At 37.9% G+C, this 25,463-nt stretch overlaps 1 protein-coding gene across 4 annotated transcripts in view; it reads left to right on the plus strand.

Annotated features, from left to right (window-relative positions):
- The window catches only part of DISP1 (dispatched RND transporter family member 1), a 226,377-nt gene that overhangs the window by 135,009 nt on the left and 65,905 nt on the right, over positions 1-25,463 (plus strand). For 3 of the 4 annotated variants that reach the window (XM_043924469.1, XM_043924468.1, XM_043924467.1), the window contains one exon: positions 21,616-22,141. In XM_043924469.1, the coding sequence (XP_043780404.1) occupies positions 21,616-22,141 (526 nt within the window). Of the gene's footprint in view, positions 1-6,015; positions 6,563-21,615; positions 22,142-25,463 lie in introns of those variants that run through there. The other variant, XM_043924470.1, reaches the window with a different exon arrangement.

Here is a 25,463-nt window from a genome sequence, read left to right on the forward strand (position 1 = left end):
CAAATTCATAAAAACTGAATTCATAGTCGGGGGGGAGATCATTTCATCTAAGGTATGAAAGTGAACATGTTGGTTGCTCAGTCATGCCCAACTCTTTGTGAACCCATGGACTGTTGTCCGCCAGGCTCCTCTGTCCATAGATTTTCTCCAGGCAAACATACTGGAGTGGGTTGCTATTCCCTTCTCCAGGGGATCTTCCTGACCCAGGGATTGAACCTAAGTCTCCTGCGTTGCAGGCAGGTTCTTTACCTTCTGAGCCACTGGGGAGGCCCCCATTGACTTTTTATAAACAGGAGGTCCTAAACTCTGGATCAAGTGACTAGTTTGTGGGTACAGAGCTGGTGAGTGGCAGAGCTGACACTGCACCTCAGGACTCTATTGAGTTCCCAGTTCTGACTCTGACTTGAGCAGCATAATGTTCTGGGCTGAGGTCTTTGGTGTACCTAACAGTCTGTACTCTAAAGACAGTAAAATACAAGGTAGGATGTTATCTGAAGAACTTTCCTGTCATTACTTTTTCTGCACTTGTACTTTCCAGTTACAAAGCTGTTGACTTGACCATACTGAAATAGAAATCTGGCTGAAGCAGAACCCTACCATCTACCTTAGACCACAGTTTATTCACAGCTAACTATTTTGAAGTTTAACACACACACAAAGATTAATAGGTGGGACTTTTAAATGTCAATAAATATAACAACATCTGGAATCACATTTTGGACTGAGTTCAGATGTGAAAGAGTTTGTTACCCAGTGGGTGTTTTTTTCACTTTTTAAAAAGTACCACCTGTTGTGCCTCTCCGGCCAGTTCTTGTCTCTCTGTCCCTCTCCTGTGCTCTTCTGTCTTCCTACTAATGAGGAAAGATACCTAAGTAATGAGATCTGAGAAAAACTAGGATTTTGTTTTCAGAAAACATCAGAACTTTATAAGGTTATTAGTGTTTTCTTTTTCATTCTAACATGATGGGAAACATACAAACCGATTGGAAATAATCCTGATTATTATCTGTAAAATAATGGATTTCACATGTCAGCACAAAAAGTGTACTTTAAATTGTAACTGTATTTTAATGTAGACCCATTTTTAAAAATTAACTTTTACTGAAGTAAAGTTGCTTTACAGTGTTGTTAGTTTCTACTGTAGTGCAAAGTGAATCAGTTACACATATACACAGATCCCCTCTTTTTTGGGTTTCCTTCGACACAGACCCGTTTTTAAAAAACTTTTTACTTTGAATTGGGGTATAGCCAGGTAACAATGGTGTAAAAGTTTCAGGTGAACAGCAAAGGGACCCAGCCATACATATACCTATATCCATAATCCCTCAATTCCCCTCCCATCCAGGCTGGCACATAACATTGAGCAGAGTGCTGGTGCTATACAGTAGGTCCTTGTTGGTTATCCATTTTAAATATAGCAGTGTTTTTATGTCTATCCCAAACTCCCTAACCACCCCTGACAACCATAAGTGCATTCTCTAAGACTGTGAATCTGTTTCTGTTTTGTAAGCTTATTTGCATCATTTCTTTTTAAATTCACGTATAAGGGATGTCATACAATATAACATAGACCATTTTAAATAAAGTGATTAAATGTACAAGTTAGTGCTTTTGGTAAAAGCAGAAATAAGAGTTTACATGTTTATGAGTTGGGGAGTTCAAGTCTTTGGTTTCTGTGACACCTTAACTAATTTAAGAGGTTTCCTGGAGTAATTAATGGGATCCACACTCTAGAACCTTTGTTTCCATCTCTTGGAACGATGAGCACAGTGAAATGGGGTTGGTTTTTTTACTAAACTAAACCAAAGTACTATTCAGATGACCAAAGAATGGTTAAATACCTTCATTTTCATTTTTTAAATTTTTAATTAGAGGATAATTGCTTTACAACGTTGTGTTGGTTTCTGCCATACGACACTGTGAATCAGCCGTAAGTACACATATGTTCCCTCCCTCCTGGGCCTCCCTCCCACCGCCCAGCCCCATCCCGCCCCTCTAGAGCGCGAGGTTGAGCTCCTTGTGTTACACAGCACTCCCCACTAGCTCTCTGTTTTACACACGGTAATGTGTATATTTCAGTGATACTTTCTCAGTTTGTCCCACCCTCTCCTTGCCCAGCTGTCCACAAGTCTGTTCTTTATGTCTGCATCTCTGTTTCTGCCCTACGAATAGGCTCATCAGTATCACTTTTGTAGATTCCATATTTGTGTGTTATATACAATATTTGTTTTTTCTCGTTCTGATTTACTTCACTCTATAACAGGCAGTGAGTTCATCCACCTCACTAGAACTTACTCAAATTCATTCCTTTTTGTGGCTGAGTAATATTCTTTTGTATATATGTACCACAATTTCTTTATCCATTCATCTGTCGATGAACATCTAGGTTGCTTCCATGACCTAGCTGTTATCAATAGTGCTGCAATCAATATTGGGGTACATGTGTCTTTTTGAATTATGGTTTTCTCAGGGCATATGCCCAGTAGTGGGATTGCTGAGTCATATGGTAGTTTGATTCCTAGTTTTTAAAGAAATCTCCACGGTGGCTGTATCAATTTACATTCCTACCAACTGCAAGAGGGTTCCCTTTTTTCCATATCCTTTCTGGCATTTATTGTTTGTAGATGTTTTTATGATGGCCATTGTAGTTTTGATTTGGATTTTAATTCTTTAATTCTCTGGGGTAGATTTTTAGGTGTTACAGCCTTTGCAATACATAAGGCATGAAGTCAGCATACCGTAAGATTGCAAGGACTGAATCTTTCAATATATTTACTTGATTAAATATTTCTTATCCCTCTCTCCCTCTTTTTCTTCCCCAAGATCGGCTCTTTTTAAGGGAAATTTAGATGATGCAGAGGTGAAAGTTACCTTTCCTGCCCTCCAGCAGCTTATACGTTGTCTTTAACACACTGGTTTTCAAAATATGGGTTTCAGACCAGCAGAGTCAGCATCGCCTGTGGTCTTTCAGAAAAGCAAATTCTCAGGCCCCATCCCAGATCCTCAGAATCAGAATCTTTGGGGATGAGCTGTAGCCATCTGCCTTCTCCCAGTCTAATGACTAGAATTTTATACCTTTCTTATTTTTCTATCAGGGACTTCCCAGGTGGTGCTGGTGGTAAAGAACTCGCCAGCCAATGCAGGAGACATGAGAAATGCAGGTTTGATCCCTGGGTCAGGAAGATCCCCTGGAGGAGGAAATGGCAACCCATTCCAGAATTCTTGCCTGGAGAATCTCATGAACAGAGGAGCCTGGTGGGCTGCAGTCCATGGGGTCACAAAGAGTTGGTCATGACTGAAACAACTTAGCATTGTTGTACACAAGCATTTCTCTATCAAGGTAAAATCCACATATCATAAAATTCACTATTTTAAAGTGTACAGTTTAGTGAGTTTTAGTGTATTTACAAAGTTATAAAACCATCAGCACTGCCTAATTCTAGAACATTTCTGTCACCTCGAAAGAAACTCATTACCTGTTATCAGTCACTCCCTCTGTCTTCTGTCTCTGCCCCCCAGCCCCTGGCAACCACTAATCTACAGATACATTTTATCTCTGTGGATTTGACTGTTCTGGATATTTCATGTAAATGGAATCATACGACATGTGACCTTTTGTGTATGGCTTTCACTTAGCATAGTGTTTGCAAGGTTCATCTGTGTTGTAATATGTATCAGTGCTTTTATTTCTCTTATGGCTAATAATATTCCATGTATACATGCACTACATTTTGTTCATCCATGCAACACTTGATGGACATTTGAATTGAGTTGATTCCTTAGTTGTTGTGAATAATGCTACTGTGAACATTAGCTATGAGTTCTTTCACGAACATAACATTTTCAATTCTCCTGGGTATATACAATTGATTCACCTTATTTATGGTAGTTATATTCTTTAAAGTCTCTGCAAACACTGCATTAATGCATACTAAGTCACTGCTCTGCAGGTAAATACAGGCTTAGGTTCCTTCAAGCCTCTGGTCACATTTGTGACATCCAGTCAGTACATGCCCTTGTTTTGTGTGTGTTTCTGTTTAAAGGTATCTTACCAAATATATGGGGCTCCCTCAGTGGTGCAGTTGGTAAAGAATCTGCCTGACAGTGCAGGAGACACAAGAGACATGGGTTCAATCCCTGGGCCAGGAGGATTCCCTAGAGCAGAAAATGGCAACCCACTCCATCCTAGAGCACTGGAAAATTCCATGGCAGAGGAGCCTGGTGGACAACAGTCTATGGGGTTGCAAAGAGTTGAACATGACTGAGCACATGTCTTATATATATTGTTGACTCATTAACATTGAACTCATATCCAGCAGCACTATAACTCACTCCTAAATAAAGCTTAGTGAGCACATGTATTTTCTCTCTAAGGCACATCACAGCCTTGAGCTTTGAAACTCCAGACAGCACTGTACATGACACTTCAGGACCATTTTAAACAGTGAAATTGCCAACAAAAAGCATGAAAATGTGAAAAACGCGGCACCGGAATAGACTGCAAAAGGATCACTTGTTTTCAGGGTGAGAGCTGAAACAAGAAGGCAGTATGTCACCTTGCTAAAGCTCACCTGGGAACTTGTGTGTTAGAGGACTCAAATTTCCCCGTATTCTGTGTGTGTTCATGTTCAAGGACTGAGAAACACCATGAAGATTATTTGGGGATTACAAATAAATTTTAGCATGTAGGCATATTTGCAAATACAGAATCCACAAATAATATGGATCAACTGTACCTGGGAGTAAAATTGCTGTGTCATATGGTAACTCTGTGTTTATTTTTTTGAGAAACTGCTGGACTGTTTTCCCTAGTGGCTATACTGTTTTACATTCCCACCAATGTTGTATGACATTCCAGTTTTTCCTTGCCAACTCTTCTTCTCTCCCTCCTTCCCTTCTCCCTTCCTTCCTTTCCTCTCCCCTTCCTTCCTTCCCGCTCTTCTTCCTTCCCTTCCTTCCTTTCTTCCCTCCCTCCCTTCCTTCCTTTCTTCCCTCCCTCCCTTATTCCTTCCTCTCTTTTTTTGACTATAGCTATCTTGTGGTAAGTCACTTCATGTCCAACTCTTTGCGACTCAGCTTCCTCTACCCTTGAGATTCTCCAGGCAAGGATACTGGAGTGGGTTGCCGTGCCCTCTGCCAGAGGATCTTCCCGATCCAGGGATCAAACCCGAGTCTCCTGTGGCTCCTGCATTGTAGGCAGATTCTTTACCTCTGAGCCACCAGGGAAGCCCTAGGTATCCTTGTGGCTGTCAAGTGGTCTCTCATTGTGGTTTTAATTTGCATTTCCTTAATAACTAGTGATGCTGAGTGCATATTAGCCATCTGTGTATTTCCTTTAGAAAAGTCTCTATTCTAAAACTTTGCCTGTTTTTAAATTGGATTATTTGTCTTTTCATTGTTGAGTTGTAAGTTTTATATATTATAATTACTAGCCCCTTAGATATGTGGTTTGCAAATATTTTCTCCCACTCAAAAAGGTTTTTTCACTTTCTTGATAATGTTCTTCGATATATAAGTTTTTTATTTTGATGAAGCCCAATTTCATCTAATTTTTTCTTTGACTACTTGTATTACCTTCTTTAATTTTGAAATTGCTATCAATACAGCCCGTTGTAAGAGTTGTTTACACATTTTTATTAAAGAAATCATAAAAAGTTAGATTTCATGGATTCAGTAAATTATCATTTATTTGTCAATAGCTGTCATATGTAATTTTAAAGCATTTATTTGCAGGTATTTGTAAGGTTTTTATGTTGTTGTGACTGTGGAATTTTAAATACTGGCATCAACAGGACCACAAATTTATAAAAAGTGTCAAATTCATTTAACTGTTTTTGTTAAGGACAATTGAAGAGAAACACTTAAAACTGCTTTAAATAATACTTTCTTTTTTAATAAAGAAGGCTGCCTCTTTGAAAAACTATGAACTTTTTGCCTTAAAAGCAGAGTCTCAAGAGCCATTTGTGAGAGAACACAAGAATCCCCGGAACTTGGAAATAAACACGAATTGGTGTTTATTTGTGTTAGTTTAAATGCAGTAGCCCTATGTGTCAGAAAACTGAATCTGCAACACTTAAGTTAGGCTAAGCAAGCAAATAATGTCAGCTAACATGGCTTTAATCTACTAAGTAACTTTAAGTCCAAAAGATCAAAGGAAGTTATAACTAAAAACAGTCCTTCGTGCAATTTCCCTGTAGAAGCAGGAAAAGGCTAGAAATTACATGTCAGCTTCATATCCTGGCTTGCTGACCTTGCGCTCAGATCAAGCCCCTCTGTATGCCAGCTGTTACCATTACGGAGACCTTGCCCCCAGGGGTTAAGTAGGAGAAAACCTCTCCTGTCCTATAGGAGAGCAAACTCGGAAAGTTCCAGCCCCTGACATGCCTAATTCAAGGCAATCTGCATGTGCTTGTCATTCGTCTGTCCGCTGCTCCGGGGAGCTGCTCCTGCGGCTCCCTGGTCGCCCTCTGTGTGCTGGGTCCTGCGGCCACTCTCGGCTGTTGCCACTGTAGTCACTTGCAGACCAGACCGAACCAGGAACGCTGCTTCTCTTAGCAGAAAGGTAATACATTTATTCATGCTTCTGTGAGTGTATTTGGGGAGAATTTCTTTTAAAGCTGAACTTTGCTGTGTGCTTCTCAGATTGAATTTAAAATTCCAGCTCACAGTTTTCTTTCGGTGTAAGCTTTGAACGGCATCTGAATGCATTAAAATCCCGCATGAAGTGTTTTGAATGTTAGTCTAGCACAGTAGGGTAAGGTAAGCTGTTTCTTAAGGTTTGTTCTAATGTGCTTTCTTTACGAAGTTGGGAAGAAACCTCAGGTGTCAAGTCGTTTAGCTGTTTCATGCTTTGAGGTTCTTTTTTAGTCCCTTTCTAATCAGAAAAGTCAGAAAATAAATGCTTCTCTCATTGCCAGTTGGTCAAAAAATAGATGTAGAATTGTAGGAAGTGCTTTAATCACTTTTTGTGAATTAAATGTTGTAAGAAAATAGTAAAATACCAGCATCTTTTAAAAAATTAGCTTTTAAAAAGAGAAGTTGGGAGCTAAGCTTGGGAGCCAAGCTTCCATAGCAAGTTTAATTTTTATCAATGTTCGTTTTAAACACAGAGCTTGCTCTACACTCTCAAGTTGTTTTTGAGATGATTAAATGTTTCATGTATTATGTTCATTTTAATGGTGGCAATAATAGCTACATTATAATTGGATTTATTACCCATAGTAGAAAGCAGAATGTATTTGTCATGTTTACTTTTGCTTAAAATTAAAGTGGATGATTTATTTGTGACTGGTAGAAAATTTCAAACTAGATTAACTTGTGAAATATTTTTATGTTTTGTGGCGAAATGTGAAAATTTTCTAAACCAAGTGGGTAAAATATTTGCAGAAACTAGAGTATATCATGCAAATCAATGACAGAACATAAATGATTTTTTCAGGGATAATGTAAAAAATGGACAGCATACTTTACAGTTTGCTAAAATTTTCTGTAATAGGTATTTCTGTTGAAAGGAAAAGAATGAATATGTCCTGTTTACCCACAAGAGGGTTATCTTAGATAATAGTATTTATACTTAAGAAAACTCCAGTTCCCTTTGATGGCTGGGAAGTCACTAAACTATGTAAATAAACTCTAGAATGTTCCACTGGTAGACAGTGGCTTTACCACTTCCCATGGTTTTAACGTCTGCTGACACATTTCTACTTTTCAAAGTGTTAAACAGTCTTGGCAGTATTTTTAAAATATCATTTTTAAAAATTATTGTACTTTAAAAATTATATCTCTTAATAAACTATCTTATGCTTTCATTGCCAAATCTTGAATATTTTATTGGTTGATTATACTTCATTTGTCAGTTTTTGTTTTAGTATACAAAGACAGGCAGAGTATTTTGTGTATGTCTTCTGTGTTTCGTATAGCTTGCATCTTAGACATGGATTATAGAAGTATGAGCATGAGCTATTTGCACTGATTATGAAAAGTGTGTAATGTCTAAGTGTCTTAAATGATTGACCTACAAAGCAATGTAGTAACATACATGTTAACCTTGCCTCAGTCCGGGAAATGATATGTATTATACAATGGATTCGTTCAAAATTTCAGTCTAGTTCCAGTTGTCTTTTTAGTGTGTGTTAAACCTCTCAATCCTTTTTAGGTAACGGGGGAATCTGCCTTTCAGTGTTTGCCATGCATCAGCTCTTTACCTTTCGTTCTAACTACTTGGATTTCTGGGGTTGGATCAGAGCCACCCTCAGCAGTATGACTCTTCCAGCTCAGTATGGGTGATGGAAGCCTTGACACCCTGACTATGTGAAGATTTCCAGTTTTTCACAAGTTGCAGTTCCTTATCACATCCTAACACGGGAAAGAAAACCGAGTGTTTGGGATCAAGACAGATGAACTGCTTAACCTCTCAGCCTTTTGAAAAAATATAAAGCAAAAGAACTAAATATATGAGTGAAGCAAGACTTGGGGAACAGGGTGGCCCTTTGTTCCCTCTCCCTTAATTTCTATTCTTTTATCATTTTAATCACTATTCAACAGGCTCACTTATTTCAGGCTCACATATTAGATTCCAAAAACACTGTTCACAGGGAACATGGTACGTACTTATTATATGCTTGCTAAATAAGGACACTCACCTATTGAACTGAAAAATACAGTTTAATTACCTTTGTGAGCAAATGAAATTCCCACTTGAACAATGTAAATGGAATTTCAGTTCACCTAATACATACAGGAAAGAAAACAGCAGAATTCACAAGCATTTATAGTGGTAATTTAAGTAAGGAATAGGGAAAGATTTATGAAAGGTGTACCCAGGCTTTTGCTAAGGGTTACTTTACTGATCCAATTCAAGTAAGAAAAACAATCAAAATTTGATGTTTTTCTAAGCTGAAAGTAAATCTTAGTGTCCTTTATTTAAGTAAAAAGATGTCTTCAATTGTGTCTCATACAAATACCTTGAGATATGTCTTACAAGTTGCTCAGTAGACTAAAGGATACCCCTGAGACTTGATATGCTGAGCTCTGCAGGGAAGAACCCATTTGGGGAGCTGCTTGAGGAAATTTGATTTGCTACTTCTCAAACTTCACGGAACAGCAGGGAGCGGAGCCTGGTGTCAGATGCTTAGCATTGGTGGGAAAAGCTTAGATAATTCTAAGTGTAGGATGAAGAAACAACAGGTTACCATTTAAATCAAACAACTTCCAAGCGCTTAATGGTGATTAATCTCAGGTTTTGGCTTTATGGAAGACGTTTTAAAAATTCCTTCACATTCTTTTGCTTCACAGTATGTGGGTGTAGAATTTTCTTATTTTGATTTATCTCCATGATGGTGTTTTCCTTTGAGCTGCTATATTTTGAGGTTTTGAGATGTGTGAAATATTAAACATTCATGGTGTCTTTAGACTTGCTTGTGATCTCTGTTCAACAACATGAGTCAAGCTCAGTCATATGATTCTGTTTCTACTGGGGAAGAGCTGTAGTGATACAGACAGATTGCTCAATGCTTTGTGATTTTAGTTGGGGCAAAATAATTTCAGATGAAATCTTATGACCTAAAGATAGACCTATCACATCTTGGGGGTTCTGTTTATTACCAAAGCATCTTGTGATTAATTGTTGTTGTTGTTGTTTTTTTTAGTGGGATATGCGGCTAGATTAGGAGGTCTGGTGTCTGGAGGCTGTCTGACTCTAGAATTGAAACATTTAAAATGCAATCAGAAGACTTTTTCTTTCTTTTTCCTTTCCTTTTCCTTCCTTCCTCCCCTGCCTTTTTTTTTTTTTTCCTTCTTGCTTTCTTCTTTCTCTCTCTCCCTTTCTTTCCTTGTCTTTTTGGCACAAAGCTTTAGGGAGCATGCTCTTTTAATAGAGAGGCTTGGGACTTCACATTGGAGATTGACCAGGGATTGGGGAGATACTTTTTTCTTGAGGGTTAAATAAACTTGTTAGTCAAATTGGCTATATCCTAAACTCTATTCAGATGATCCATAAGTATGGGCGTAGCCACAGAGTTCATTCAGGTTTTTGCATAACATCTTATGACCAACCCAATAATTGAGACCATGTGACAAGTTGTTTTGTATTTCCACAACATTGTTCCACATGAATTTCACACTGTTGCCTCTCAAACTAATGTGTTACTGAGGATTTCTCTTCCCAGCACCCTTGTCCCCACCCTTATAACTTCAAGGGTAACCCCAAAAGAAGTAAAACTAATCCAAATACTATAATACATGTCTAACATGAAGTACCAGGTCCACATGTTTTAGAATATACAGTAACAGTCTGCATTTCAAGCAATATTTTCTGAAACAGTATTGAATATTTTGAGAGTTAGTTGCTTGCTCTTATAAATTGATCAGCATTAATTAAATAAAGTATAGATCAGTAGTTCTCAATCCTAGCTGCACATTAGAATCATCTGGGGAGTATTTAAATAATGCTAATGCCTGTACTCCTTACAATATGAATTAAATCATAACCTCTGGGGCCAGAGCCCTGTGTCTGTAATTGTTTCATATTACCGAAGTGACTCTAGTATGTAGGAGTTGAAATCGCTGTAATAGACTTGTAACTTTGTGAGTATTTGTTATATTGATTATGTTCCCTTCAAGACTTGCAGCAGAGTCCACATGAATGTCTCAGCTAGTTCTTGAGTTAGATAACAACTTTTTAGGGGGCTTTCTAGAGTTTTCTTGAAAGACCAGAGATTGACATTTTTAAAAAAAATTGAAGTATAGTTGATTTACAATGTTGTGCCAACCTCTGCTGTACAGGAAAGTGACTCAGTTACACACATATATACTTTCTTTTCTTAAATGTTCTTTTCCATTATGATTTATCACAGGATATTCAGTATGGTTCCCTGTACTGTACAATAGGACCTCGTTTATCCATTCTAAATGTGATAGTTTGCATCGACCAGCCCCAAACTCCTTCCACATATCTGATTATAGAAACTTCTCTAGTTTTATTTTGTATATTCTTAGTTATGCAAATGAACATAAAATCTTCAGATTTAGGGTTAAATTGTTGCAGCATAATAGAATTGAAACTCATCTGAAATAGGAATGTGAAAACAAAAGAATACTTTCTCTTTTTTAAGACCATTGATGCTTGTGGATATAATATTTTTAAGTGTGGGGAGAAGTGGTGAGTATTTTGTGGAATGATGATTTTGGTGGATGAACTTGGAAAAGAGAGCTCTAAAAACTGCTTTAATACCTACAGTATAGTGATAGGGCTCTTGAAATGTATATTTAGAGAAGTGTTTATATTGGAAAGAGAATGTTCTCGACTACCATTTATCCCAGACTATAAAAGATAAACTTTCTTATACCCACATTTCTCTTCTCACATAGACCTTCTACCAAAGCTACATTAAATATAAGACATGAGAAAAATGAGAGTAATGTTTCTACAACAATATGAAGCTCAGCTAACTCATATCTAGCAATAAGACTGTTTTCCAAATTCCGGGTCTTCAGATTTGCTCTGGCACTATAGTGTCTTCCTCACATTGTTTAACTCTTACCTGTCAATACAGTTTTGTAAATCTGGGCAAGGGCAAAGCTGTATGTGTTCATTTAAATTTTTCTTCTGTATCATTGAGCTGTTTGTAAATATTATGATTGTTGTTTAGTCGCTAAGTCGGGTCCCGCTCTTGTGCAACCCTGTGGACTGCAGCCCACCAGGCTCCTCTTCCATGGAATTTCCTGGGCAAGAGTACTGGAGTGAGTTGCCATTTCCTTCTCCAGGGGATCTTCCTGACCCAGGGATCGAATCTGTCTCCTGCGCTGGCAGGCAGATTCTTTACCACTGAGTCACTGGTCAATGGACATGAATTTGAGCATATACTTCAGGTGATAATGGAGGACAGAAGAGCCTGGCATGCTTCAGTTCATGGGGTCACAAAGAGTTGGACACAACTTGGAGACTGAACAAAAGCAACACGTATTATGAATGGTTTTTGTAAAAATGAAGCATATAGCAATTTATCGGTGCCTTTATCAATATGTATCTTGTGTGTAATCCTATTTAAGAGGTTATATAAAAATGTAAGGTGTATTTCATTTTCAAAGATGTGGTTTGTTATTTTAAGTTGATAATGTAAAGTTACAGGAAACTGAGTTTTCGTTGTAAGAGAATAGTGATTGCTTGCTTTCAGACTGCCTGGAACTCCGTTTGCTTTCTCATGGTGTGATGGAAAGCATAGTAGTACCTAATGGGTTCTTACGAAATGTTCGTTTAGTAGTGTAGATTCTCAAATGTATAACATTGCTTCCTTGAGAAAATGGCTTCTAATGTATTGCAGTTTATGATTTAAGGGAAATGATATCAATAATGCCTTATTTCTGTAGAGTTCTTTGCAACACATAAAATGCTTATAGGTGATTAAATGAAGATATTTAAAGTGTTCTTATTGAAGGAGAGTTTTACCATAGAAAGTTCATGAACTCAAAGAAAAATAAGAAAATTTAATTTGTCTCAGAAGGGGAGAAGATTGTTTCTTTATTTAAAACTATATTTTTTAGTTCCCTAAAAGGACCTGATTCATTGATTAAAGATACAGATTTTGCTGCCAGGTAACAATTACATTATTTTAAAATAGTTCAAATACTACATGACAACCAAAATCAGTCCATCACCTTGCTTTTCACTGTTTGCATTTTATGATACATGGGTGGATAGCACTTCTTTTAATTCAGTGAAATATGTCTCTGACACTCTTGAATGCTGAATTGTACCGTTTAAAGCTATCTTAGTTCAGAGGATATTTTTCATGTGGACCTTCAGACTGAATTTTATATCAGTATCCTCCAGTGGTCCTATAAAGCTAGTTGAACTTAGCACTGCCCTAGAAGCATCTTGAGATTGTTAGAGAAGCCTTACTTTCAGAGACATGCTGGTCTGAGATTAAATCCCAGCATGGTGATTTGGATTAGTTACACTATATTTTTGACGTTTGATTTTCTCTAAAATGGGTTTAATAAGATCTTTGTAGAGATATTGTGAGGGAAGTGTCTGACACAGTGAGATGTTAAACACACACACACACACACACACACACACATTTGGATAGCCCTTTGAAGGGTAATATGTAGTTAGAGATAAAACCTGGGTGGTATCTTTCTACCATCCAGTTTTAATAGCTCCACTCTAGAAGTTACCTTGGATATTCTTTGTCAATTTCTCTGGTGCATTTAGAGAATCTATTTATTCTCTGGCCATAGCACTAAATATTAATAGGTTATTTTGGTACCAGTGATAAGAAATGAGACCATCAAAACAATTTTAGGGGACTGATTTCATATTAAAACAGGTTTGGTGCATAATGAATAGAGGTACTCTTAAACTGCCTTTATACCTGGTGTGGGGAAAAAAAAAAGACTTCAGGTATCTTTATATCTGAAGATCCAGTCTTCCTCTCTAGGAAGGAAGGATTCCTATTTTCCAACTGTATTTTCTAGTACACTTGAAAGAAAAAGATTGTCACATGCAGTTACCTGGGCAAGGTGCTTCAATTCACATATATTACACTGAAAAGATTAGAATCTGATTGGTTGTTATTTCTATGCACACAACAGTTTCAGTTCAGTTCAGTTCAGTCGCTCAGTCGTGTCTGACTCTTTGCAACCCCATGAATCGCAGCACGCCAGGCCTCCCTGTCTATCACCAACTCCCGGAGTTTACTCAAACTCATGCCCATCGGGTCGGTGACGCCATCCAGGCATCTCATCCTCTCTTGTTCCCTTCTCCTCCTGCCCTCAATCCCTCCCAGCCTCAGGGTCTTTTCCAATGAGTCAGCTCTTTGCATCAGGTGGCCAGAGTATTGGAGTTTCAGCTTCAGCGTCAGTCCTTTCAGTGAATACCCAGGACTGATCTCCTTTAGGATGGACTGGTTGGATCTCCTTGCAGTCCAAGGGACTCTCAAGAGTCTTCTCCAACACCACTGTTCAGAAGCATCAATTCTTCGGCGCTCAGCTTTCTTCACAGTCCAACTCTCACATCCATACATTACCGCTGGAAAAACCATAACCTTGACTAGATGGACCTTTGTTGGCAAAGTAATGTCTCTGCTTTTTAATATGCTATCTAGGTTGGTCATAACTTTCCTTCCAAGGAGTAAGTGTCTTTTAATTTCATGGCTGCAATTACCATCTGCAGTGATTTTGGAGCCCCAAAAAATAAAGTCTGACACTGATTCCACCGTTTCCCCGTCTATTTCCCATGAAGTGATGGGACCAGATGCCATGATCTTAGTTTTCTGAATGTACACAACAGTTTAGGGGCCTGAAATAAGCCATAATTAAACTTGGTTATCAATTAGAACTTCTACTATTAAAATTTGTTACTTTTCTCTTAGTTAGAAAAATGGACCTTTTGTTTCTCTGTTAGTTGTTATCTTGTCTGCTTTCATTAGGCATCATTTTGCCATTGCTTAGGCCTAATTCTCTTGAAGCCTCCCCGCCTAGTTGTGTCTTTGCCTTGCTATAGAAAGTGTTTTTTTGAACCAACAGTATGGAAGATTGGAAGATCTTGTCGCCCCACTCCAAATGGACTATATCAGAATCTACATTTTAGCAGCATCCTCAAGTGATGTTTGAAAAACACCGTATCAGTGTTGTGTATTTTGTCTAATAAAACTGTGTTATAGGGAACATCACTCTTCTTGAAAAAGCTGATTGTCTACAATATGGAATCTTGTTTTTGATACAGTCTTTTCATTTATTGTTAAGTTTGATATTATGAATCTAATGAAGCAAAGGGTTGTTCTGGAATACACTGTCTGAGCTTATGGAATGTAGTTTAGCAGAAACCCCTCAAAACCTCAGCATCAGACTTCCTGACCTTAACCATTTGAGACTCTGTGCCTCAAGTTTTTCTTTTGCAAAGTAGAGCCGCAATGCCTGCCACACCTGTTTTTCTGAGGGCTCTTAGGAGGATCAGCTCGAGTGAGATCATGTGTGTGAAAGTGTTTGGCAATACCAAGGAGGTGTGCCATTGTACCTGCTGATGTGGATGAAGATGATGTTCCTTCGGGCTATCTGAGCTTCCTGTTTGTCAAGGATGGTGATGACTCCGCTGAGTGGTTACTGTGATAATTGGAACATGTCTGTGTATTCTCTTCAACATTACATGTAGATTTCAACTTGACAGTTTTCTGGCCATACCAGCAGTTCTGGCTTCCAATTGCAAGGAGCTACTGTGAGGTTTTTGTAACCCTTTTATTAATATTAGTAGTATGATTGCATCTTTTGGGTAGGTTGTGTGTCACTAACAGACTTTAATATATGATATGTTGATGAATAACATTTCCATAATTTCCTCAGTTCCTACTATGATTATATGATAGCATTTTCAATGAGATACTACTTTTAGTCTTAGAAGCAGGGTAATTTCCTTTTATCTTACAGGTGTTAGTGTCCTGAACCCCAAGCCAGAGTAGGATGTAATTGAACCTTCTAATCACGTGAACTCTGATGACTTTTCTCTTTACATTTCAACATGATTGGAACACCTCTATATTTCTCCTCTGTTTCTCTGTTTAATGCTTATGAAACTAGTCATAGTAATTTTGGTTCACAGATAGCTTTGGTCCAACAAATAATAATTTATGTTTCCCCAAATTTGGAAGCTATGAGATTGCAAACCATTTTCTAAAAGTTTGTATTCATCTGTTCTTTCTCCTTTGCTAGGTCTTGATTTCCTGCTTTATCCAATTATTTGATATATTTTGTAGGGTGTTATTATAAGAGAGCTGATATATTCTGGAAGACAAACAATTTAAAATGCATTTAGTGAATAGATGACTATTAATCCTTTAAGGTAAAGTAAGTTTGTTTCTATTCTTGCATTTTAATAATAATTATCTTCTGTTCATTTTTAGTCACCATGCTAGAAACTTTATATGTTGTTTCATTAATATTTTATTACTATGAACAGAGCACATTTACAGTAAAAGTTGCAAGCAGTACAAAAAGTAAAATGTGAAAGTCTTCTCTTCCAAATGGCCCAGTGCAACACTCTAGCAGGAAACAATGGTAGCATTTTCCCATATTCTTCTAGAAACTATCTATGTATATACACTAACCATATATGTGAGTCTTCCCCACTTTTTCAGTGAAATGGGTTCATACCACATTGACTCTTCTGCAGCTGGATTTTATTCACACATGAAGAGGTATTGCTTTGGACTTCTTTCCCTAGAAGTAATCCTGATTTAACTCACTCTTTTTTGTTGTACAGAATACCCAATTTATGGATATGACAGAATTTAAGTCCCTTATTGATAATTTAGATCATTTCCAGTTTCCACTGTTACAGGCAGTGGTGCAGTCAACATCTTTCTTTGGATGTTTATCTTTACACATTGTTCAAGTGTATCCAAACTGTGTAAACCCTAGTAGAATTGTGAGTCAAAGGATGAGGGTGTTTTAAGTTTTGAATAGTAATGCCATGTTGCTCTTTCAGAAGGTTACGTCTGTTTGCTTTTCAAACAAATTTAACTCTAAAAAGAATCAAGACTTTGAGACTCTAAGAATGTAAAGAATTTGACCCAGATTCTCAGTAACTAGTAGAGTCAGCTTTAAAATTTAGACTCATCCAGGCCATTTCTTCTAAGCTACACATATCTCTGATGCCATTTTAAAACATAGTTTTGACTTTGAAACTAGGAAGCATCATTTGATATTTTTTAAACATTCTCCTCACTTAAGCAATAATAATAATTCTTTCATTGTAAATACATAGCCCTTTATGGTTTTAAATATATTTTTACATTCTCAGAGTAATCATATGAGATGGACATTGATTTGTATCCTGATTTACACTTGTGAAGAACTGAGGCCCAAAGGAAAAAAATCTTAAATTTTAAAATGTAATCAAAAGATGGTCCTTGGCCCAAGGCCGTATAAACCTCAGAACCGATAAAGCACTCAGGGCATAAAAATGCTAGTAGAAAGGTTGAAATAGGAGGTGTGAGATTAGTGGCTTTTGATATATTGATATTGGCTTGTTATACTCATGAGCAACAGGAAATACACTAAAATACTGGCCATGGGGCCTCACCACATCTCAAGCCAGCGCCTCAAGAATAGCTTTCTTTTGGCAATCCCTGTGTGTTATGGCCCTGGGGAAAACAGGTGATTTCAACATAGCTCTTCTAAAGTCATTCATTATATTTGATCCAAGACTTATTTTAAACTTCCACTGTAAATAATAACTGTCACTGCATTTGTAATCACATAGCATTACATTTATCACAACAGTTCCTTTTTATGATGTTGAATCTTCTTCTCGCTCATCTCTTTCTCTGTTCTCTCTGACTCAGATCAACTTTTTTTTTTTTTCCACTTGTTTCAGTGAAAAAGCTTCAGTGAAAGTTCTAAAGAAACAAGGTCTTTCTCTTTGTGGCCTTAAAGTCAACTCTTGACTTTAGATGGAAATTTTGCTATTGTCCTGGTCACCTGAATTCTTACACAGATACATTAATTGAACTTAATCTGTAAACATTTCTGAGAACAATTTTGTGCCAGCTTTTGCTTTTTCATCATTTTTAAGTTATAATCTGCAAATTATTTATAAAGTCAATTTGAATGTTCCCAGTTTATGCTTAAAGAAACTGAATCTTAGAAAGCTCATATAAGTTACTTCAAATACAAACCAAAGTCATAGTTCAATTATTCTTTACTATCCATTCATACCTACTTCATTACAAGAAGTCTCCAAGTTACCAAACAAGTTATGTTCCAAAAGTTCCTTTGTAAGTAAGTTATTTGGCACTTGAACTGCAATTTATCACACCGGGGGGAAAAATGTTATAAATCATGATTAGGTCCCTTGGCTGACCTGCAAAAATATATTTAACTCTTATGTAACTACAAAATGATGCTTTGGCAATAAAAATAAGAGAGAATGATAGTTGTCATTCTTGTTACACAGAAAAAGAGAAATTATTTTTCCTAATGAGAAACAGAGTCAATGAGAAGACAGGGAAACAGATCTTTTGGAGTGTCTAGAGGGGGTCTCAGGGTAATTTCACAAGCATTCAAGGTTGCGGTCACTCTGAAAGTCACTTTCACTTGAAAACCTTGAAGATTTTTGTTAGATACTTCTCACTAGCCTAACTTACCTGATACCTATGATTAGAGGCAGTAGGACTGATTGAATTAAGCCAAAATAGACTCTCTGAAATGATATTAACCCACCTAGTATGGCCAGAACAAACCAACAGACCAGAAAAAGAGTATTCCTATTCTGTCTTATCTTGATGAAAGGGTCAGGAGGAGGTCCTGATTTTCTCAGCAGATCTCATCAGCTCCAGTAGCTTGGCTGAGGTCTGCAGAGAAGTCTTGGGAACATGAGTCATGGGTAAAGGCAAGAAAAAGCATGTGCCTTCCATGATTTCTCTAGAGCATTTATACAACGAGAGTTTCTGATGCTGAGAAATGACTACATTTATCTCATCAAGCGATTACTTCTTACATTTTCTAGATGGTCTTTCACTTAACTGTGAAAATAAACATCTTAAATTTCAGTTAACTTTTTATAAAGTCCGGTGCCTTTTTAGATGGCCCCTGATTAGTATGTTTTATCATTTTTAGAACATTTGCACACAGCTTTTTGTTTTGTTAACAACAGAAGGAAGGATATATCCTTCAGTAAATGGAAACTTAAGGGAGCAGATCTTGCTGAGATGGCAGATTAAGAAAGTGATAGAAAATTAGAGTCTGTGCCTTCTGGGTCAGTTTAGGGCTCTTAACCAGTTTATCTACACTGGCTTCCCACTAGTTGGATAATACATTTAACTATAAATGCTCTGTGTTGGGGATATCATGTGAATGTTTTGTAGTGTGTATTTATACCCAGGAGTGATTTAACTGAAGGACAGGGCAATGTTTTGCTACAATTGAAAATCTTTCTCAGTGGTCATTATAATAGGAACTTGGGACTGGCAGACCACTTTCAAAAGTGATGGTAAGGCTGATGAGAGAAGTAGCATCTACTTGATTTATATATATGTTTGGTATTTACAAATGTCTTCTCTTTTCCACTAAAATGGTTTATAAAGAAAAATTTTAATGTCCACATTTATTCTTCCATTTCTAATAGTGTTGATGTTTATATAGCTTTGTGTGTGTGTGTGTGTTTGTGTGTGTGTGATGAGCTGTGTCTGAAAGAAAAATTAAGTTGGGACTTCCCTGGCTGTCTAGTGGTTAAGACTTTGCTTTTCAGTATAGGAGGTACAGGTTTGATCCTTGGTTGGAGACTTAAGATCCTGCATGCCTCATGGCCCAAAAACCAAAACAGAAAACAGAAATAATATTGTAAAAAATTAAATAGAGTTTTAAAATGGTGCACATAAAAAAACCTAAAACAAAACCAAAAAAGCCAAAAATGAAGATAATAAGTCAGAAATGCTAAATTTGCATTGTGGTACAATGATGTTCCTTGGAAGAATAGCTGTGTCAAACTTAGACAGTGTTTTATAAAGCAGAGACATCACTTTGCCAACAAAGGTCTGTTTAGTCAAAGCTATGTTTTTCCAGTAGTCATGTATGGGTTGAGAGTTGGACCATAAAGAAGGCTGAGCACCAAAGAATTGACGCTTTCGAAATGTGGTGCTGGGCAAGACTCTTGAAAGTCCCTTGGACAGCAAGGAGATCAAACCAGTCAATCCTAAAGGAAATCAACCCTGACTATTCATTGGAAGAACTTACGCTGAAGCTGAAGCTCCAGTACTTTGGCCATCTAATGCAAAGAGCTGACTCATTGGAAAAGGCCCTGATGCTGAGAAAAATTGAGGGCAAGAGGAGAAGGGGGCAACAGAGGATGAGATGGTTGGGTGACATCACTGACTCAATGGACATGAGTTTGAAGAAACTCAGAGAAATGGTGAAGGACAGAGAAGCCTGGTGTACTGCAGTTCATGGGGTCACAAAGAGTTGGACATGACTTAGCAACTGAACAACCACAACAAAGAGTATCTTCTGGGTATTAGTATTCAGATTGAAACATTATGCATTGCTCTGGCATTCTCTGCTCAGAAAGGTGCCTTTTGAGTAGTTTGTAATCTGGGTGAAAATATGCATAGGAATCATCCTCATGGGTGATGATTTCTTCTGGTACCTGTGTGTCTGCCAGAGGTGGGGAGGGACTGGAGAGAGATTTCTCCTGGAGTTGTTTTGTCTACTCAGAAGAATGCTGTGCCTGAAGTGTTAGTGAGCCAAACAATGGTTTTCTTTTTTTATTCTTGGCATCATGTATAGGTCAAATAAACCAATAGCTTTTGATAACCCATTTTTCTTACTGCATTTCCAGATTTTGTATGTGTGTTGGTCAGAAGGTGGTAAAGTAAGAAAGAAGGTTGTTTTGCTTTTGTTTGTTGACCAGGCAGAAAAAACTATAACTAGTAATTTGAACACTAATTTTTCGTTTATATTTAAGGCCTGGACCCTTTGGTAGAGGGGAAAAAATTAATAAAAACATCTTACTTGATGCAAATCCGAGCCATAGTACTATTTTTCTTATGTGCAAGCAATACTACCCTATAGGACATAACAGAAAACAAGTTAATAATATCATGACAACTTATGTTTATTATTTTTTTAGCATTATATTTGTTGGTTTAGGGGATAAAATTTTGCATCTGATATCTTGGTGGCCACAATTCTTAGCTTAGCTGATTGGTTTCTATTTTCTTTTGTTTATTCTTATTCTAAGACCTGAGTGACTTAGATGGAAAATCTTATTTCCTTGACATTTTTAAAAGATGTAAGATGTTCTTAAGATTATTCACATTATCTTAATCCACACAACTAATTGCCCTCACAAATAATCACCCTCACCCTTCATTTTGCCTGTTGTTTCTGTATCAGAACATCTCAAGCATGATATTATTGAAAAGCTAAAGAATGATACTGGTATCCCCTCTCTATTCTACCACCTCCCCACCCCCATCCTAAAATATTCTAATTCTTTTTTTTTTTAATTTGACTGCATCTTGTCTTAGTTGTGGTTCATGGGCTCCAGAGCCTGCTCAGTAGTTGGGGCGCATGGATTTAGTTGCCCTGTGGCATGTGAATTCCCCAGCCAGTGATGGAACCCATGTCCCCTACATTGTAAGGTGGCTTCTCAACCACTGGACCACCAGGGAAGTCCCCAAATGTTCTAATTCTTAACTGATGATTTTCACATCTAGGATGAGGAGAGAATATAGATACTGAAAATAGAGGTGGGGAAGGGAGGAAGGCATGGCAGCCCACTCCAGGATTCTAGCCTGGAGAATCCCCATGGACAGAGGAGCCTGGTGGGCTACAGTCCACGGGGTTGCAGAGCGTCGGACACGGCTGAGTGACTAAGCACGCGGAGGAAGTGGTCAGTGGGACGGGAGAGGGCTCTGCCTGGTGTGGCTGGGAGCAGAGGAGAGGAGGGCTAACTTACCAGCTGGCTCTGGTGCACGAGTGGCAGGGCTTCCCCTAATGCTTTCACAACTCCTGCAAGAACCCTTGTTTTCAAAGAGCTGTTTTAAAATATTTTTCCCGTCTTTTCTACGTAATTGTCTACCTGCCTGTACGTCGTTGATTTTATATCGTTTTCTTTCTTAGGGTCAGGACACTGGAGCATGGCTATGAGCAACGGAAACAGCGATTTTATGGTTCTGAGCAATGGCAGCATCGCAACCAGTGCTACCGCCCCTTCTCCCCTCACCCCCGGTGATGGAGACCCTGCAGCCCAGCAGCTCGCACCCAAAGAAGCACCCAGAACAAAAGTGAGTCCAAATGGATGCCTGCAAGTTAATGGCACAGTTAAATCATCCTTTCTGCCTTTAGACAACCAAAGAACGCCGCCGGTGTTAGCCCAGTGCTGCCATCCTTGCCCATGCCATCACCCTTTGACTCCCCATGACAGTCACCAAGAGTGCCATCCCGAGGCTGGCCCTGCAGCACCTCCCGCTTTGGCCTCGTGTTGCATGCAGCCACACTCAGAGTACTCCGCATCTCTCTGTCCAAACCATTCACCTGTTTATCAGACAACGTGCTGTCTTCAGCCCTCTCCATCCTTCTGCCTGCATCATCCGTGGCCTGACCATTTTCAGCATCAGCATGTGCCGCAGCACATAGCCAACATCAGGTGAGTGGGCCACAGGGTTTGCTGGACTTTAGAATTCGGCTAATTCCATGTGAATGTGACTGCTTGTGTTGATTTCTCCAAAAGGAGGAGAGAAGAATGTATCAGGAAAAGGGAATTAATGAAACTGCTTACTGATTGTGTGAAGGCTATTAAAATGCAAATGAAGTATTATTTTACCTGTTTTATCCATTGACTTCTTAGTCAGTTAAACCCTCTCTTCCTTTTTTTCCTATTGGTAAGCTGGTCAGGTGTCCTGCTAGAACTTGAAGTATAAAGTTCAGTAAAAGGTTTTATTGTCAGTAATTTCTATTATTAGCATGGGAAATGGATATATTTGTGATGAGGCTGCCTAAACAGGAGTCTTTGTTTGCTACTATTGATAGTGATCAACATTTATGAAAAAGAAGTGTAAAACCAAGTGCTTCATTACTGCTGTACTCACAGTTTCTATTCAAATGGTTGGACTGACTATGTAATATATTGAGATGATACAAAAGCAACAATTTGTTTCATAACAGGTAGGACCTATAAATCTGTAGCATAGGACTTTAAAAAAGATGTGTTTTGTAAAATAAAGCATGTTCAGATCTGATAGGTTGAAAAATACTAGAAAATCTCTGCCATTGCCAGTTCTCCTTCCTATCTCAGGCGATGACTTCTCTGATATGTGCTTTCCAGCTTTTTTTTTCTATGAGTAAGTTTAAAGTCACACATACTGCAGGCGAGCAATCATAACATATTTTATAAAATCCTAAGTACTTAACAGAGACCAAGAATTATATTTTTTGGTAATAAAAAGTCTTAAAAGAGCTAGAAGAGGACATTCTATTTTAAAATTAGGGTATGATTTTTATACAGGGAAATGCATATATCTTAAGTGTATGGTTTGATCAGCTTTGACAAATGTATGCAGTGGTGTAATGCATACCTCGGTCAGATGTAAAATATTTCTGTCACCCCAGAGAGTTCCTTTGTGCCACTGCTTAGCCATTCCTTCTCTCTTCACCAGAAGCACAGTTCTGAGTTCTGTTACCATAGATTTTTTTGTTTGCTTTAAAACTTCATATGAACAGAATCATACAGTAGGTACCCTTTTGTATCTGACAATTTTGATTCATAACATTTTTGAGACTATCTAACTGCTATGTGTGTTACTTTCCCTTTTTATTGCTGAGTAGTAATTCATCGTGTGCAGGTGGCAAATTCACTTGTAAGTAAAGGAGTACAAACTTTCAGTTCTAAAATAAATAAGTCATGAGGATGTAATGTACGGTGTGGTGACCATAGTTAATAATACCGTATTGTACAGCTGAAAGTTGCTAAAACAATAGATCTTAAAAGTTCTCATCACAAGAAAATTAATTTGTAAATATGTGGTAATGGATGGTAAGCAAACATAATGTGGTGATCATTTGGCTGTATATACAAATATCGAATCATTATGTTGTACACCTGAAACTAATGTTATATGTCAGTTGTATCTCAATTTTTTTTTTTAAATCACATCCAGACAGGGATTAAGTAATAAATACTTCTCACTTTACCAGGTTTTAGATATTGCTTAGATTATCTGGTTTCAGTCCTTTGAAAAGAGAGGAAAAGAAAGATGGGGAAAAGGACAAGGGATGGGAGGGAGGGCATGGAGATCCTCTGCAGCGTGTTTCTGCAGTTGCTGAATAGTTTTTTTATATCAGATGTGAAAATCTTTTCGTTTATAGAACTATGGTAAAAGCACTCACCAAAGCCATTTCTTTTTTTTTTTTTTCTTTTTTTTTTTTCCAGTGGGTTTTGTCATACATTGATATGAATCAGCCATGGATTTACATGTATTCCCAATCCCGATCCCCACTCCCACCTCCCTCTCCACCCGATTCCTCTGGGTCTTCCCAGTGCACCAGGCCGGAGCACTTGTCTCTTGCATCCCACCTGGGCTGGTGATCTGTTTCACCATAGATAGTATACATGCTGTTCTTTTGAAATATCCCACCCTCACATTCTCCCACAAAGTTCAAAAGTCTGTTCTGTATTTCTGTGTCTCTTTTTCTGTTTTGCATATAGGGTTATCGTTATCACCTTTCTAAATTCCATATATATGTGTTAGTATGCTGTAATGTTCTTTATCTTTCTGGCTTACTTCACTCTGTATAATGGGCTCCAGCTTCATCCATCTCATTAGGACTGGTTCAAATGAATTCTTTTTAATGGCTGAGTAATATTCCATGGTGTATATGTACCACAGCTTCCTTATCCATTCATCTGCTGATAGACATCTAGGTTGCTTCCATGTCCTGGCTATTATAAACAGTGCTGCGATGAACATTGGGGTGCACGTGTCTCTTTCAGATCTGGTTTCCTCAGTGTGTATGCCCAGAAGTGGGATTGCTGGGTCATATGGCAGTTCTATTTCCAGTTTTTTAAGAAATCTCCACACTGTTTTCCATAGCGGCTGTACTAGTTTGCATTCCCACCAACAGTGTAAGAGGGTTCCCTTTTCTCCACACCCTCTCCAGCATTTATTGCTTGTAGACTTTTGGATAGCAGCCATCCTGACTGGTGTGTAATGGTACCTCATTGTGGTTTTGATTTGCATTTCTCTAATAATGAGTGATGTTGAGCATCTTTTCATGTGTTTGTTAGCCATCTGTATGTCTTCTTTGGAGAAATGTCTGTTTAGTTCTTTGGCCCATTTTTTGATTGGGTCATTTATTTTTCTGGAATTGAGCTGCAGGAGTTGCTTGTATATTTTTGAGATTAATCCTTTGTCTGTTGCTTCATTTGCTATTATTTTCTCCCAATCTGAGGGCTGTCTTTTCACCTTGCTTATAGTTTCCTTTGTAGTGCAAAAGCTTTTAAGTTTCATTAGGTCCCATTTGTTTAGTTTTGCTTTTATTTCCAATATTCTGGGAGGTGGGTCATAGAGGATCTTGCTGTGATTTATGTCGGAGAGTGTTTTGCCTATGTTCTCCTCTAGGAGTTTTATAGTTTCTGGTCTTACATTTAGATCTTTAATCCATTTTGAGTTTATTTTTGTGTATGGTGTTAGAAAGTGTTCTAGTTTCATTCTTTTACAAGTGGTTGACCAGTTTTCCCAGCACCACTTGTTAAAGAGGTTGTCTTTTTTCCATTGTATATCCTTGCCTCCTTTGTCAAAGATAAGGTGTCCACAGGTTCGTGGATTTATCTCTGGGCTTTCTATTCTGTTCCATTGATCTATATTTCTGTCTTTGTGCCAGTACCATACTGTCTTGATGACTGTGGCTTTGTAGTAGAGTCTGAAGTCAGGCAGGTTGATTCCTCCAGTTCCATTCTTCTTTCTCAAGAT

This window comes from Cervus elaphus, chromosome 14 (genome assembly GCF_910594005.1).
Source record: "Cervus elaphus chromosome 14, mCerEla1.1, whole genome shotgun sequence".
Taxonomy (NCBI): domain Eukaryota; kingdom Metazoa; phylum Chordata; class Mammalia; order Artiodactyla; family Cervidae; genus Cervus; species Cervus elaphus.